We start from the raw sequence: 17309 nt of genomic DNA on the forward strand, positions 1-17309 counted from the left end.
GTGCAATCGGGAAATAGCGATTGCCCACTGATCACCTCAGAGATGACTGACACAGTTCAGGTCTTTTCGTGTACAGATGATATGTCTCTACTTGTCTTACTGGGAGATGTGCCATCATCAAGAAATGCGCTGTCTTCAGACACATTTCTTTCGCAATGACACTGCAATCCTTTGGTGTGGAACCAATACAGAACTTTTCAGGACTGTAACCTGTTACTCTGGCTGAACTTAATATTTACCTTTCTGACTTCTGTAATAACTGCATGCAGTTAGAAGATAAATTCACTGTGTGCTTCTGGAGAGAGAAGCACAAAGTAGGATTTACTGTGAGAACAAGGTATCCTTGTATGCAAGCAAAGTACTCCACGTACAGTTCTTGGTGCAGAAACATGTGAAACACTTTGGTCATAAAACTACTGAGTTAATGTTGAGGCTGCACTTAGCTAAGTTCCTTCTGTGCTTATATATTGGTTTGTTAGTATATAGTTGGGTGTGACATCTAATGGCAGTAAGCTCTTATGGAGAGGGGGTCACAGTGTGGAATAACAGTTGTGTCTGCTTGAGTGCAGTGCCATCCTGTCTTCCAAGTTCCTCAACGAACGACTGAACCTCATTGGGAAAGTTGCGTGCCTTCTCTGTGTGCTTGGCTCTACAGTGATCGTACTGCACAGCCCCAAAGAGGGCAATGTTGAGAGCATGGAAATGCTCGGCACCATGATTGTCGAACCTGGTGAGCCTTTGCTTTTTTTATCACTGGTTCACCACAAACTTCATCTGAATTGGCGAGACATCTTAGTCGGAGGCATTCTGACAACACCCCAGAGCCGGCCTGTTGTCACCGCGTGGTGCAGTTGTGTCGTGTCATCGTGTAGATACGGGCTGCACTGTGATTGTGCCATGGTGCTGCCAAAAACCGAGTGCATTAAGTGGTCGACAAACTGAGAGAGGTGAGATGAGAAGCAGAAGCAAAATCAAGTTGATTGTGAACAGTTGCAGAACAAAAGATGAAAGAAGGGCTGATTTGGCAACACGTAGCCAGCTTTTCACACTGCAGTCATGCTCTGACATTTGACTATTGCAGCAGGTTTGCTAGTTATGGGTATGATAAATTGTGACGACACTACTACTGCCTCCAATCTCAGTGATGCAACCGGCAGCCTGATTGACACTCCCCCCCCCCCGCCATCCCAAATCTGCACTACACTTGGTGCACATTTTGAACTGTTGTGTTAAAAAACAATCAGTTAGCCACGAAAATTATTTTCGGTGAAAGCAGTACAGTGTTAGAGTGAAAATGAGCAATAATGACTCCTACAATACAAATGATTATTTGTCACTTTTTTGAAGAATTGAGGATTTGTACTGTAATTATGGGCAGCTACTTAATGAAGCAAGAAAAGAAACAAAAAAATTTGAGGACACCTAAGCACTGTGAATGCAAAAGCATGAACGTCCAATTGAATGCTGCTGAGCGGTCTTTCGAGTTATGAACTCCTCGTGGGCAAGCGGGCACGTTGAGACGCTTGGCTCATTTTGTTTAGCCTTACCGAGAGGCAATTAGAACACAGGCGACAGCTTGCATGGACAAAGAACGCATGGAAAACACAGGCTTCTGAGAGTGACAGTTAAATGGCGTTGCGGCGATGCCCTCTCCCCTAGCGCTACTGCAGGTGTTCCCTTTCACCTGCTCTATTGCATCAAGGCACACTCGTGACATGGCATCACAGCCAATGGGAATTTGCCTGCCATTTCGCTGCTACAGGTGACAGACACCAGCTTTTTCGCTCAGTGGGCCATTTTATGCTTTAGCAGTAAAAATAAATGCAAGACACAAGATTTTCTTGTTAGGACTGTTAGGGGCCCCTATGAGTTCAAACTGTGATACAACACAAAGTTGTAAAACTAAAATACCCTGCAAGAGGGGCCACTTTTCAGCCAGTTGGTTCATGTCAGCATGGCGTAAAAAACAGTGGGGCGTTTGCATTACACGTGTGCTTTCTGCACAGTATATTAGTGTTTCATTCTGCTGTTTTATCTATACTGAAATGTCTTGCATACATCAAGGATGGCGACCTGTGTGAGACTTATGCAGAAGCATTCCATTTTCAACATTTCCATATCTCTGCGATAGCTTTATGCAATTTCAAATGAAGTGCAGATAAAAAGATTTTTTTTTTTGTATGCCAAATTACCTGTCCCTAAGTGTACTGGAATCCAGAGGCGATACTGATATGATGATAATGATGATGATCTTTTGGTTTCTTCTTCGAAATGGGGCAGTGACAAATAGTCCCTATCCTGCTTGAGCTAATCAGATATGCTATACATGCTTTTCATCCTAGCATTTTTGTGTACATGTACACCAGGTTGTATACATCTGCTCATATACACCAGGTTATCACACCAGCTGTGGTAATCGCTCATGTATTATTACTCTACTAGTGTGTACTCTACCACTTACGCTTTAGCTACTATCGGGAACATTTCATTGGAGAATCGAAGCCTGTCCGCTCAACATATGTCCACATTGTGGTGTTTTGAGGTTAGCACCAGCTTTGAGATATCCAACCCACCGTGGTTGCTCAATGGCTGCGGTGTTGGGCGGCTGAGCATGAGGTCGCGGGATCGAATCTCCGCCGCGGCGGTGGCATTACGATGGGGGCAAAATGCAAAAACACCCGTGTGCTTAGATTTAGGTGCACGTTAAATAACCCCAGGTGGTCGAAATTTCCGGAGTCCTCCACTACAGCGTGCCTCATAATCAGAAAGTGGTTTTGGCACATAAAACCCCATAATTTAATTTTTTTTTTTTTGAGATACCCATTCACAAATTTGCAGCAAACAGCATTGTCATTTTACTTTCTTAGAAGGTGTTCCTTATGGTGCAGAGCAAAATTGCATGGAGCACCTTTGTGTGTTATGGCAGATTTCGGGAACAAATACCTTGGAAACAGGCCTCGATACAGAGGGTACAGTAGAATCTCGTTGATACGATTCTGAATGATAGGTTGTTTGAGATAATACGTTTCCTTTCTTTCTTTTCCCAGCCAGGATCCCATATGAGCAGTTTATATTTATATGGTTATTGCGAGCGTGTTATCACCTGAAATTGGATAATACGATTGCAGAAGGGGGATTTTACTGGTATTTCTAAAACTCATAACTTTATATTCCAGCGTACTAGCTTAAATAACATTCCAACGACCCACGAACAATGTGTTGAACCCCAGCCACGCTGGAAGAGAAACACACCCTGTACGGCATCACACACTGACTGGTGGGGTGCCGCTGCTCATTAGAGTGAGGAAATGACAACTTATTTTTTACCTTATAGAATTTATGGATACTGAAAAGAAGAAAGTTCAGTACAAACTGACGAGCTATTTTGACGTTACTAAATAAAAGTGCATTGGCTACGTTTTGTGTGGTGTCGAGTGATGCTGCCCTGCATAATGTGTTATACGGAGCAGCATCATTTGGCACCACACGAACCTACCTTTGCTATTGAGTTCGTCACCGAGTTCGCCAATTTTCATACTTTTTGGAGCTTGCCTTAGATAATACAATTTTTGGATGATATGTTACATTTTCTAGTTTCTATGAAGATCATATCAACAAGATTCCACTGTAGTTTGCTTCAAGGTTCCTACTAATGGACAGGTCCTTAGCACTGACTGGCTTCTATTCTATAACTGCAATGTTTCCTGAAGTAATTAACTGGTTACTTAATTTGTGAATTTATGTTAAAGCGTTTAGAAGTGACTATTTATTTATTGAAACGTACAGGCCATTCAGCATTGTTTAAGGGGGACATCCGAAAGAGAAGGCTAGCATGGTAACAAAGTAAACATAGATTCTCCTAGCAGTACAAGCTATACACATGCTCCCAGAAAGAAACAGGATTTGTTAATGATGCAGTCGAATCGGGAATATAATTCCATAGTGACATGCAGTGCAGGAGTTCAGCTGAATTGAAAGCTTCTGTATGTCCTAAAATGCGTGAAAAACTAACATGATTATGCAAACATCTAGATTTGCGCAGTGGAGTGCTAAGTGGCAGGGGTGAAGGCCCTTCATATACACGTACTTGCATAACAAGCCCAGAAGCGAGACTAAGTGGAGATTTTCTAAAGGCGGGAGAACATTTTCTTTTTTCATATCAGACACACTGGATTGCCAGTTATAGTTGTTGGAGATAAACCTTACAGCTCTCTTTTGTATTGATTCTAATTTTGTGATCAGATAGTTCTGGAGTGGTGACCATATTGGAGAGGCAAATTCAAGTTGGGGGTGTACATAAGTTACATAAGCTAATTTATGGACATGAGCAGGCAACTTTTGCAGGTTCCGGTAGAGATAGCCAAGTGAGCAAGATGCTTTAGCACAGATGGAAGTAGTATGGTCAGACCAGGAAAGGTTTGGTGTCAAATGAATGCAAAGGTATCTGTACGACAGTTTCATACACAAGCATGTTATTTCAAAAGTAAAAGAACTTGGACTTAGCGTGTATACGGCTGAAAGTCATCATTTTGCATTTGGAGCAGTTAAGCATCATAAAAGGTTTTTCACATTACCTATTAGTAATATTATTAAGGTCCTGCTGAAGAAGGCGATTATCATCAGATGATTTTATTTCATGGTATATTTTACAATCATCTGCAAACAAATGCGCACAGGACGCTATATTAGTTGGCAAGTCATTAATATAAATAAGAAACAACAATGGGGCCGGGAACAATGCCTTATGGAACACCCAAGGTAACACAAGCAGATGACTATGAGTAATTAACACTATTTACATTATCATGCAATTCTGATGCCTGGTGGTGCAAGGGACATACTGCTGACGAGCCCTCCCATGAACGAGTTAAATTTCGCACCAAAGTTTAGTAGACTTAGTTGTCTGCTCTGATTGCAGCTAAATTGTCTCCTCACTTCTGTTGAAATGAGTGTTTCATTTTTTTTTTCTCCTTCCTTGCCACGCCGACATCCCCAGCGTTCATAGTGTATGTGATCTTTGTGGTGACGGCGGCCAGCATCCTGATGGTGATCTATGCGCCAAAGTACGGCACCTCCAACGTGGTGATCTACGTGGCCATCTGCTCGGTCATCGGCTCCCTCTCAGTCATGGGTTGCAAAGGCCTGGGCCTGGCGCTGCGCGAGACGTTTGCCGGCCACAATGAATTCACCTCCTGGGTCACTTGGGTCTGCCTCGTCGGCGTCGTAATCTGCATCTCGGTCCAGATGAACTATCTCAACAAGGTGAACTGGGCAACATATGATATTCTGGGCAAATCTGGGAAGAGCCTGTTTTCATTCCCAAAGTTATTGCTCTCTGTCTAGTTTCTGTGCTGCAATGTTGCAAATGTGGTTGCGAATCGCATCTTGATAGCTGCACATTCCTGAGACGCTACAGAGAGCAATGTGCCTGCGAGATTAGCAAAGCTTTTCACATGTGCCAACATGGTGATTCATGTGTAAGCGTGCCCTCTGTATCCCTAAACTGTAGCGAATTACACTACCTATCGAAAGTGTGACAGCCTATGGATAGCAGTGGCTTGTGATGAATTGGGGTTTTCATGTTTTCTGTGCATATTGCATTTTATATATATTGCAGTTCATATGCAATAAAGAATGTCAGCGCTGTGTCTGCTGTCTCCCCTCATGCTCTGTTTTCTGCGCCGTTTGATTCCCTTTGACATACATCAACCAGCCCAGTTCAGCACACTTCTGCTGCACTGCAAATTTGCACAGTGCGACACTGTGGGACAATGGCACAGTTCAGTCGAACCTTGATGTAGTGAACACGGATGTAGTGAAGTAAATCTGAAATTTGGTTGGCCACGTATTACTTCAGTGAGTACCTTACCGCTATAAGGAAACCGAAAATACAGGATTGAACGTAGTGTATAGCGAAGCAGATTTTCTTTGCACTCGGCTCAAAGTGGCATGCAAGCTAGCTGAAAGACCCTGGAACGCCTGTAAAACTAACTTTCATTCTTCTGTACATTAAATCATCAGAGACCAGCAAAAGTGTTGTAGTCACAGGCACGATCTATGATTAGTGGACAAGGCTCATCTCGGGCAAAAGCTCGGCTTGACTTGGTTTGTGGTGAATAAATGGGTAGTGAACGATACACATGCTTATGTTGAGGCAAAAGTTTTGAAATTGCATGGCTGCAATTGTACATTTCTTGGCACTGATTTTTGTTTGTTTCTTTATAGCAAGTGCTATATGTAATGGACATAACTTTGCTCTGAATGTGACTTCAATGTATGGAGGATAAACTGTGCTGTTATTACTCCCCCATAGAACCAAAGCATTGAAAATGACAGGCTTAAAAAGGAGCAAACTTCGCTATCAACTATAGAGGGGAAAATGAATTATTTAACATTGCAAGATAAAAAGGCAGCAATGTGACTTGGAAGTCGAGTGCCGGTCGATTACTTCCTTACGAGGTTAAGAGAATGCAGTGAAGACAAAGATAATGATGAATGGCCAGGTAAGGGAACAAGAATTCAAGATCGCCAGTCAGCCTCTAGAATCTGTGAAGGAGTGTATTTACCTAGGTCAATTAATCACAGGGAACCCTGATCATGAGAAGGACATTCATAGAAGAATAAGAATGGGTTGGATCGCATACAGCAAACATTGTCAGCTTCTAACTGGAAGCTTACCACTATCATTGAAAAGGAAGGTGTACAATCAGTGTATTTTACCAGTGCTCACATATGGGGCAGAGACTTGGAGTCTGACAAAGAAGTTTGAGAACAAGTTAAGGACCGCACAAAGAGCGATGGAATGAAGATTGCTAGGCATAACATTAAGAGACAGAAAGAGAGTGGTTTGGATCAGAGAGGAAATGGGTATAGCTGATGTTCTAATGTACATTAAGAGAAAAAAATAGAGCTGGGCAGGTCATGTAATGCTCCGGTTAGATAACCATTGAACTATTAGGATTACAGAATGGGTCCCAAGAGAAGGGAAACGCCGTCGAGGGTGGCAGAAGACTAGGTGTAGTGATGAAATTAGGAAATTTGTGGCCGCTTGTTGGCATCGGTTAGCGCAAGACAGGGGTAATTGGAGATCACAAGGAGAGGCCTTCGTCCTGCAGTGGACATGAAATAGGCTGATGATGATGATGACCTGCTGCACAGAGAAAATGACCAGCAGTCTTTTAAAATAACACAACGGGTGCTGAGGAAAGGAAAGCTTAGTTGCGAGCAGCAGAGCCTTAGATGGAGTGGTGGGATTACAATATTTGCAGAATTGTGCAATTGGTTCGGTCAGTCAGGGATATCTGAGAGTGGTCTTCATCTTGAAGCGATGACATATCTCCTCATTTTACCACACATTGTAGTGCGCTCTTAATAACTCAGTGAATATACTCTATATGAAATTCAGTTTTGTCATTGCCACCTTCGTTTCACTGCACTTTCAATCCTAGAGGGCATTACTCGAGGCGCTTGCTTTCTTCACAATACTCTGCTGCATCGTGCCCCATTGCATAGTGCTGTTGTAAAGCAGCAAACGTGTGAAACAAGTGAAGCAATACTGGCACCTGGTCACTGTATATGATGTGTGGCTGCTAAAAGTTGTGCAGATTTCCTTCAATTTCCTCCTTACTGAACTTTTAAATGTTTGCCTTCACATTATATTTGTTTATTTAATTCCACTGGGCAGTGGCATTACATGAGGACATGACAAATAGTATAAGTTAGGCAAGACGACTTGACTTATGTTTTTTTTTTATATTGTAGTCTTATAGCAGGAAGCCTCAGTGATAAGAATCTTATTGGTAGTTAGGGCAGTTCAATTCTTGGTTGAGCGAAGAAAGAAAACTGTTGCTGGAAATATAATGTCGTACTTGCAAGTGGGCACAGAGCATTTTGGATGGCTTTTGCATAAGATGCAGTATAGGATAAAATAGGAATAACTTAGAAATAGGAAAACGACGTGAAAAGCATGCCGATGCTGCTCTTTTTAGCACCCGCACATGGATTTGTGCCAAAACGCGTTTTAAGCATGCATATGCATCTTTTGGTAGACGCGATTGCAGTTTTCTGCAAAACCACACGATATGCATGCAAATGGTGCTTTTGGCAGAACGCGCACGTGGATTTCTACCAAACGACGTGAAAAGCATGCCGATGCTGCTCTTTTTAGCACCGTGCCGCCAAGTGCCGGCAAACGACGATTTAACGAGTCGTGACGCTGGCCAAGTGTCGACCCGGGGTTATACTCTACTCTGCACTAGCCCCGTTGGGCCCGTTTGTAGTGGGTCACGAGGCTTGTGCTTTTTGAGCGCACCCCGGGCCTGCTGGACGGCCCATAGTTGTGAGTCCTTGTCTGTAGACTGCAGTGCACTTTGAAGTTCTGGCAGGTAAGTCCTGGAGGTAGCTGCGGTCGGGAACCTGGCACAGTCCCACATGATGTGCAATTGGTCCGCCGGACCCGCTGCACAAACACCGCACAGCGCACTCGGATAGAGCTCTGGTTGAAGCACGTGCAGCATTGCGGGGGCGAGGAGTGACGCGGTCTGTATTTGTCTTAGGATTACGGCCTCCTCCCGACTGAGTGCCGGGTGGGGAGGCGGCATTGACCGTCGAGCTAAGCGGTAACACTTGGTTACTTCGGCATAACTAGTCAATCTGTCCTTGGTTTCAAAACCACACGGAACGATCACTCTCGGGGGCGCGGAAGGTAAGCGCTCGCGCCGCCGAATGGGCCGTCTCGTTGTGGTTCGGTGAGGATGCACACTCGCCGGCGTGTGCCGGGAACCACTTGATACGGACGGTGCTGCCGCGGTCTTGAAATTGGAGCTTGCCGATGATGGCGGCTGCCGGCGTGCATATTCGCCCCTTGGCAAAATTGCGCACGGCATTCCTCGAGTTGCTGAGCACGGTGCGACACTCGGCCTCGGTGATCGCCAGAGCGATGGCAACCTCCTCAGCGTCTGTGGCGTTCGTGCACCGCACGCTCGCTGCCGTTAGCCGCCGCAACGACCACTGCCGTGAAGCCTTCCCGCTTGTATTCCGCGGCGTCCACGTACCGGGCGTGCGGGTCTTGGGCGTGTTGTTCGGTGAGGGCCTGCTGCCGTTCTTGGTTGTATTCTGGGTGCATGTTCTTTGGGATGGGGTCCACGTAAATGTGGGCCCGCGCCTCATCTGTGGTCTCGCACGGTTGCCGGCTGGGAGCTTGGGGGTTGTAACCCAGGGACGTCAGTAAACTGCGCCCCGTCTTGGTGGTAGAGAGGCGCTCGAATTGCGTGGTGAGCTGCGCCTCGGCTATTTCTTCCTACTCTAGTTTTACTACCACAAATGTGCCTGGCTCTACCTTTTTCGTAAGTTTTCGGAAGTAACAAGCAAGATACAGTATGCTTGTTACTTCCGAAAACTTACGAAAAAGGTAGAGCCAGGCACATTTGTGGTAGTAAAACTAGAGCAGGAAGGTGAATTTCTTCTTTTAAAGCAGAAATGCTGATATTATATGGATAGTGTAGAATGAATGCTGTTGTGCGGTTTTGAACAGATTCAAATTAATATTATGTTCCATTGTATTTCTGCAAGCACAGTAATTGCTGAAGTGTGGCAATGATTACTTTAGGGCAGCTTGTTTTTTGCTTTGGGAGCATTTCAGCTGAGCTTACAGGCTTGATGCTTAGTGCCTCAAGGGCTATTTAATTCTTTAATTTTCTCTTTACAATCTATATTTTAATCTTCAATGTCTACCATATTTCATTTTTTATGGAGAGTAGTCCTAACTGCCTTTGAAATCTTATTTTCAGGCACTGGATGTCTTCAATACCTCCGTTGTCACTCCCATCTACTATGTATTCTTTACGACGTTTGTGCTAATTGCATCGGCAATCTTGTTCAAGGAATGGGGAAACATGAGCGGCGAAGATGTGCTTGGTAAGCCTTGATAAACCATTGTAGTACATATTTTTTTTTCATGTCTAAATATTGTGGTATGGTTCATGACTCAATGTGGACATTCCTTACTACTTAGTTTTCTCTTTTCGGTTTTTAGTGCACATGTGACTGCCCCGTGTTTTATCCACCTTTCAATAGCAATATGACTTTCGTGTCTTCTAATGAAAGCTCTTCATTCTCTGACCTGCCACTCTGCTTGCCTTAAGAGACTTGCAACAAGCTTTAGTGACATATGATTGTCAATACTGACAATGCAAGCAGGCGTACAGTGTTTGTGCCAATGTAATTTTTGCTGCTTTAGTAAGAGTAAACAATTTCAACAAGCTCAGAGAAACTCATAACCGCATACAATTTGTTCAGTCTTCTCAGCATGGTACGCTCATCGACAACTGCGGACAGTTCAAAAGTGAGAGGCAGAGTTGATGCTGATCTAGACTAGTAGCCTTGGAGGGGTCGTTGGTAAACTTTTTCTCACTGCGTAGCGACTCTCAGTGATTAGAGAGTGCTAACATGATGATGTAGAGCACTGTGTTCAGCTGCTAAAGTGTTTTTTGTTCTGAGCACGATGACACAGGTTCAACATTTGACTGTATTTGATAAAAAATGACATTCATTAATTTGTAAAGAGTTTAGCTTTTTTGTTTATTTTTCTGTGCATTGCTTTGCATTAAAATAAAAAGAAAGCAGGCTTCAGATGCTTTTGCATTTGGGCTGGTTGGTTTATGAGTTGAGCAAAAACACCCAATATAACAGGGCACAATTAAGGGACAGACAACAGCGCTGAACAAATAACCAAATGTTTATTCTTTCAAGCAGTATATATATGCATACCACTTTGCAAAGGAAAAACCTGAAAACATGTGAAGGGAGCATGTGTAGTAGTGAAAAAGAGGTAACCAATCTGACAAGACTGAAATTTCCTTTGGGAGGAGTGAAATTAAATGAAAACATACACAAGCAGTGCTACTCTTCTGGATTTGGAACGTTTAAGAGATTAATTGCATGTGCTCGTCATGATGGTTTGACGTTACGGCACAGTCTTTTAAAGATGGGCTCACGGCCAGATTTAATGCAATGCAATGACAGGTGGTTATCTCTTCCTTGCTTACTGATCATCGAGTGTTCGTCGTGCGCACAGTCATTCACAGTGAAATTGTTCTTTAGCACTGTTGTCTGTCCATTGTATGTCCCGCTGTTTCTGCTCAATTAAGAAAAACTTCAGTTCCATGGTCTTCTAAAAGTATTTGGTTCTTTTTTAAAGGAACGCCTGAGGGAAAAATAATTTGAGCTGTGTAAATTAATTACCCATGTCACCATACCAAAAATAGCCACCTTTACCTTGAAGGGTTCTTGAACTCCACCCCTCGGGCTTGGTGAAAAAGCATAGTCTGCAGATAGCAAATGCTGCTGTGAGCATCTCAGCCATTCTTTGCTGTCGTACGCAGCGAGTGGAGCTCGCAAGCGCTCTCTTCTCAATGGGAGCCTACTTGCCTACACCTCATTCTCTTCTGGACGCTTTATTTCTTAATAAAGTGTATTTCCATACGCAGCTGCTATTGGCCAATACCCGACATCAATCAAGAAGGGTGTTTGTATCACTGCACTTCTTACTGTCACCGTGTATATTTATTGACGAAGTTCACTAAGCAGGCTGAAGCAAGCAAAAATGTGCTTTAAAATTTCTATAATAATTGTATACTTATGGAAGAATCCAACAATTGTCTGCTCAGGTAAGCTCAGCTACGGCCGCCCACGTAGACATTAAACTTTGGTCACCCTGCTTATCGGTGTCACAGCCGGCGGGTCTCGCTAATTTCTACTTGTTTTGAACGCTCAGCTAGCCTCGAACCATGCAAAACTTGAGGTTGGACCACACTCATGCTTGCCAATGCACGCTCACTCCTGGCCACTCCTGGTTAAACGCCTTGGCAGGCTTCGTTTCGTGTTGATCTATTCATAGTGCTTCAAAATGAGCAAGTGGGATGTGGCTACTATCCATCGGTCAAGCTGGTAAAGGACAAAGCCGGTTTGCACCACGTAGCATGATCAGGCTGTAGCATGTGAGCGTGAGCATGCAGTGAAATCCTGTAGGGCACAAAGCAAACGCTGCTCTTACACGCTACAGTTGCATGTAGCTGCGATATTCTACGTAGCGTAGATACTGCGGCTGCCGCAGTGTGCCGCCACAAGTCCACTGGATAAGCGCACTACGGCTCGCTGAGGACAACTGCATTTGGCTTACGCTTGGCGCGTTGCAGATCCCAAAATTGAAAGTAGTGGCAGTAAAGACAACTACGTTAACATACAAAAGAACATTTAGAAGGCAGACCATTGTGTGCACGCCCCGCTCCGCTGTAGCCTTTTCAGTGCAAGGCATTGAAGAAGAAACGGGAGCGCAGTGAAGGTGTTTAATTTCCAATAGCTCCGCTTCTGCTGAACGCACTGAAGTACTTTTTGCGGCAAAGCACTTTTGAAATAACCTATTTTAACTTCAAATGCATTTCTGCGCTTCGATAGAAGGTGGTTCAGGGCCCCTTTAAGGTAAGCCAGAAAAGGCACTAAAGAATGGAATACTGGTGGTGAAATCTGCAGGAGTCTTAATTAATCCTGTATTGTATTCTAAAAGGGCAAGAAACTATACTTAACAAGTTTCAAGAACATTTACTGGGCTGCAATGGCCCAAAGATAAAAAAAATTTGAAATTCATAATGTGACACTGGCATACCGGTGTTGGGGTTTCAGTGCGAAATTGCAGAAAATAAATTTTTACCTTAATTTTGTCTTCTATCATGAAGCTCTTGCCATAAAATTAATGAAAGTAGAGTTTTGAAAAATGCTTTATCAACTAGTGTTTCAGCTTGTATATCACGTAACCTATCAATTGGTATTAGTGTTCCTCTGCATTGTCCGTTTAAGCCAGTGTTCAGATTGCAGCTTTGCCAGGGGGAAAAGATGTTGGGATTACAACAATGGACGAACAGCATCGTTCCTCTTGCAGGCAGCCTCACAGGCTTCATGACAGTGGTGTGTGCCATATTCCTGCTAAACGCCTTCAAGGACTGGGATGTGTCCCTCTCCAGCCTCCAGGGTCTGCTCCAAAGCACGCGCGAACAGCAGCAGCAGCGTGGCATGGGCGACGGCACTCTGCCGGACCTGACCACCGCTCTGCTAGACTCGCCGCCGGGCTCGTCGCACCGGTCGTCAACCCTAGTCTCTAGTGGGTACCAGCGCATCAGCTCCAAAGACGATCCACTCGCTGTCACTAGCATCCACTGACACCGGCCCCTCTTAGGCCTGAGTGATGAGCGCATTCTTCAGCTCGCAATTCGCGAAGCGCAGAAGAAAGTGGCCCAGAACAGACCTCTCTGAGAGAGAGATGACTTGCCGTGGTCACAGGGCACATTTGAGCAATACTGTGGTTATCCATCGGGGCAGCGGTGTCTTTAGTGAGAGCGCGATCAGCTTATCAGGAAGTGTTAAACCTTCTTATGTCCCAGACAGCGATAGGGAGCTCTCCAGGGAGAGCATTCAACTCTTGCCTGTAGTGAGTGCAGAGGATTAAGATGTTAAGAGGAATGCAACAATACCGGCAGAGCCATCTTGTGAACCACCACCATTATTGGCAAGAATGCCTCACGTGCAGCAGTGTAATGCCTGTATGCTTACCTCATGTTAAAGGTAAGATAGGTCAGCTGCTCTTATCAATTTCACCGGAGCAACTGATGCCAAGGTTAAAAAGATGTTTACATGTGGATAATCATATTGCAGATAACCATGGCACTGCTCCTGTTCAGCTTGCATGGTTAGCTACGCAATCATTAGTGAGCATCTGAGGCAATTTTGTAAGTTTGTTTTTTAGCTGGCAGACGTTGAGGGGTTAGTGATCTGCACTTTATGAGTGACCATGCATTTCTTAATGGACTAACTGCTGTGATGACAAAACTGACAAATACAGTGCAATTTTCCTCTTCAGCTAGATCAAACTGCACATAGCTTGTAGCCACCGTCTGGTTAGCACTGTGTGCGCATCCTGTCTCACTGATGACAAAAGGTGGTCATCCCTAGGTGGCACTGCTGGTACCGCATTTAGGTATGCTGGTATGCATTCTCTTTGATATCTTGTAAATCCTGTACCACATACCTGTGTCAAAAATTATAGCCGCTGTTGCTAGCGTACGCGGACACCGCTTCACTTGCACTGACCACTTCACTTACATTGACGACACTTGCACGTTCCGTAGCTTGCACTTTGCAAAGCGTTGAAGTGATTAAGCCCAAAACAGTTGTCTTCAAGAGAGATTCCTCACAATGGCTGTAAGTACACTTGAGCAGCAATGTAGTCATATCTTAAATGGAATATATAAATCATCCAGCAAGAGGTCAGCGATCTTGCGGGAGCGCGTTGGAAGAATAATAAGATTTGTAATGCTAGGCTATATTTCTGAAGTTTCAGTTAAGCCAGTGTTACTGGGAACAGGAGCTCAGTAAGCCAATAAAGCAAGAATGAAGATGGCAATGCTGCCTTTAAATTCCAGCTCTTCGTTAAGTCATCAATATTAGCAGCGTCTGTCAGGCACCAGTTCACAATTCATCAGGACATAATTAATGCAGTGCTAGGACACAACCACGAAAGAAGGCACACATAGACATACATCATAGTGTGGCTTTCTTTGTGGTTGTGTCTTAATGCTGTGTTAGTTAACGTTGAGCAAGCCCAACCGCATGTTTTTGTTGTGTATTCGTTAGAGCAGACTACCGTAGTTACTCGTGTAAGGTTCGCACTTTTTAAAAATTTATAAACAGGGTCTTGCACAAGGCCAGCTTATGGCTACTCAGTGAAGTCTCGAACTACACTTAGACTGCTGTGCAGAATTACGTGACCACTAGCGATAGATTGTAATTACTTTTATTTAGTTGTCCTCATTGCTTCTGCTGCCCTCGTCATGTGACGAGGTCACATCTTTGGTGCTTCCTCAAACCATCCATTACGGTTTCAGATTGCTGTCACCTTTAAGCTATTGACAGCAGTCTCGGGCAGAATTGCAAGCTGCGCATTTAAAATCCACACGTACGCTTCATGCAGTGATGCCCTTTTAGTGTGTCTGAAAGCACAATGTCAGCTAAACCTGCTTAACAGTGTGCTTCAGCCCACCCGGTACTATTGAAGCAATCTGGATTTATTATGTTGTATAATCGTGATTTGGAGGAATACCATGACGATGCCATCATTGGCACGACAGTAACTAGTGCCATTTAGTAGCGGCTTGCAGAAATTGGCATGTGCACGAGCCTGGCCTCCAAAATTGCAATGACGCACCGTAGCAGTCTTGGAGGTAATGCGTGCAGGTATGAATGTGATAGTTAGGAAAGCTATTTTTACGTTTCTTTTTTTTTGTATTTTTTGCCCTACAAAGTTGGGTTGCTGGCCTTACACGAGTAAATATGGTATGTTCCATAGGAAAGTTATCTGTGACTCAACCTGGTGACTTTTGTGGACGTCTCCTGCACAGAAGTGGTGCAGATATATAGATATACTGTGAAATTCGCGACAGACTGATGTAATCAGCGCTGTGCTTTAAGCATGAAATTTTAAATATTAGAGGTTTGCCCTTTGTCTTCTCCACTGACAGCACCTCTCTTTGTAGAAGAAATGCAAATAGTGTTTCACAATCTATCGATTTAAGTATGTGTAGTGTTTCTCTTTAGTGTGCTTTTAAGCACTGTTATCTGCAATGCATTTGTAAGGACTTTGCCAGTGCTGATTTATACAGTGTTGCTACTTTGAAGTGGAAGCAGGAGCATCCTCAGCATTACCCAACATTCTGAGACAAGCGACGGCTTTAGTGATTTCCGGGAAGTCTTGCTCGTCATCGAGTCAAGGATTTTGCCATATACTTAAAGATATCTTGTCTGTCTCTACCTTCTTTCACAAGCTAGCCCAAGTTGTCCGTATGAAGAGCCAACACTCCATAGTAAGGAAGCTGTTTTCCTTCCATCATAGCTTTGTTTTTCTCTCAAGAATCGCAGATGAGCCTATTGGAGTTAGTTTGTTGAGCTGGATTGGTTAATGCATTATGTATACAAGTGGTCAATTGTTAATTGTGCACTTTTGCTGACGTTTCTTTCCTTAAACGTCTTTCTTTCTCTCAGCGTGGCTCCACTGTAGGTACAAAATAGCAGTTTCCTAACCAAGTTTATGTTTGTTGGCCGATATTTATTATTCATTGCATGTGATGTATGCAATGCATGTTACAGTATGTGATCGAGTAGCAGACATTGGTAACAGACATTTTTCATTGTTCAGACTGAATAATTATTTAGCCAGTCTTTGAAGACTTTCATGATGTAAAACATAGCTAAGTCCTCCCAATAACCAGTTCAATACACTGTAAGTTTTTGCCTGTTTGTTTGGCACTGTGGACGCCAAATGAACTAGGTTCACTAGAGTGAGCATATAAGTTTCGGGGAGGCTTTAGTAAATTTTCAGCCATCAGTCCACAATGTCCCAATGTTGACGCAGAACTTTGTCTCAAGTTGTGCTAGGACTACCACTCTGTACTGTAGGTTGTGTCAAGTGGGAGAGCCCAGTGTAAATAGCTCTTCCAACTAAACCGCTGGATTGTCTGTGCTCAAACTTTGCATCGATGCAAGTTTTTATGGTGGCTTCCATTTATAAGTCTCTAGTGCCCATCGTCTGCTGGAATGCCTACTGAGAAAGCTAAGTTTCTGAGTGAAAGAAACAGTATCGCTATCTGTCCTATGGAGGTGAAATGCCTGCCTTGGAGCCAAAGAAATGCAAAGCTACTTCACTCACCTGGTGACAGATGGCACCAATTTTTGTTTTATTAAAAAAAATTCTTTTATCCAACACCGCAGCAGGCAGTGTACGTAAACTGCATCCAAGCATGGTAATAAGCAAAACCGTGAATTAATTTAGCTATTCATCAGCCAGCTGTTTAACTGGAAAAGTCGGTTGCTTCCTTATTAATGTAGTCTTACAGCAGAATCTTTTTCATATGTTTCGAAATGTATATAGCACTTGTATAATGAAGAGGTATTGTGTGGGAAATCCTATGGTCCACATGGATATCAGTGTTCTTTGTTGGATGATAACGTGATTCAGGAATATATCAGCAAGGCTCAACTAAGTCAATTATATTAATGCCAACTGTGTCTTGCAAGTGCCTAAAGTATACTTACAATTTCTTTTTTCCCGTGGTATTCCATTAATTTGTTTAGGTCGCTAAGTACGGTGGAACCCCGATTATAAGACTTTCTCGGGACCGCAAAAAAGCATCGTAAAATCCGGGCGTCATAAAATCCGAACATAAATTAGGCCTATAAATATACTACTTATTTCATGCAGTGGATTT

The 17309-nt window shown here is 43.6% G+C and overlaps 1 protein-coding gene across 6 annotated transcripts in view; it reads left to right on the top strand.

Moving 5' to 3' along the window:
* The window catches only part of LOC139060034 (magnesium transporter NIPA2-like), a 35242-nt gene that overhangs the window by 5059 nt on the left and 12874 nt on the right, over nt 1–17309 (top strand). For 3 of the 6 annotated variants that reach the window (XM_070538754.1, XM_070538755.1, XM_070538759.1), the window contains 5 exons: nt 570–730; nt 4997–5262; nt 9789–9915; nt 12935–13153; nt 15874–17187. In XM_070538754.1, the coding sequence (XP_070394855.1) occupies nt 570–730; nt 4997–5262; nt 9789–9915; nt 12935–13153; nt 15874–16004 (904 nt within the window). In that variant the 3' untranslated portion in view covers nt 16005–17187. Of the gene's footprint in view, nt 1–569; nt 731–4996; nt 5263–9788; nt 9916–12934; nt 13154–15869; nt 17188–17309 lie in introns of those variants that run through there. The other 3 variants (XM_070538756.1, XM_070538757.1, XM_070538758.1) reach the window with 3 other exon arrangements.

This window comes from Dermacentor albipictus, chromosome 5 (assembly GCF_038994185.2).
Source record: "Dermacentor albipictus isolate Rhodes 1998 colony chromosome 5, USDA_Dalb.pri_finalv2, whole genome shotgun sequence".
Classification (NCBI taxonomy): domain Eukaryota; kingdom Metazoa; phylum Arthropoda; class Arachnida; order Ixodida; family Ixodidae; genus Dermacentor; species Dermacentor albipictus.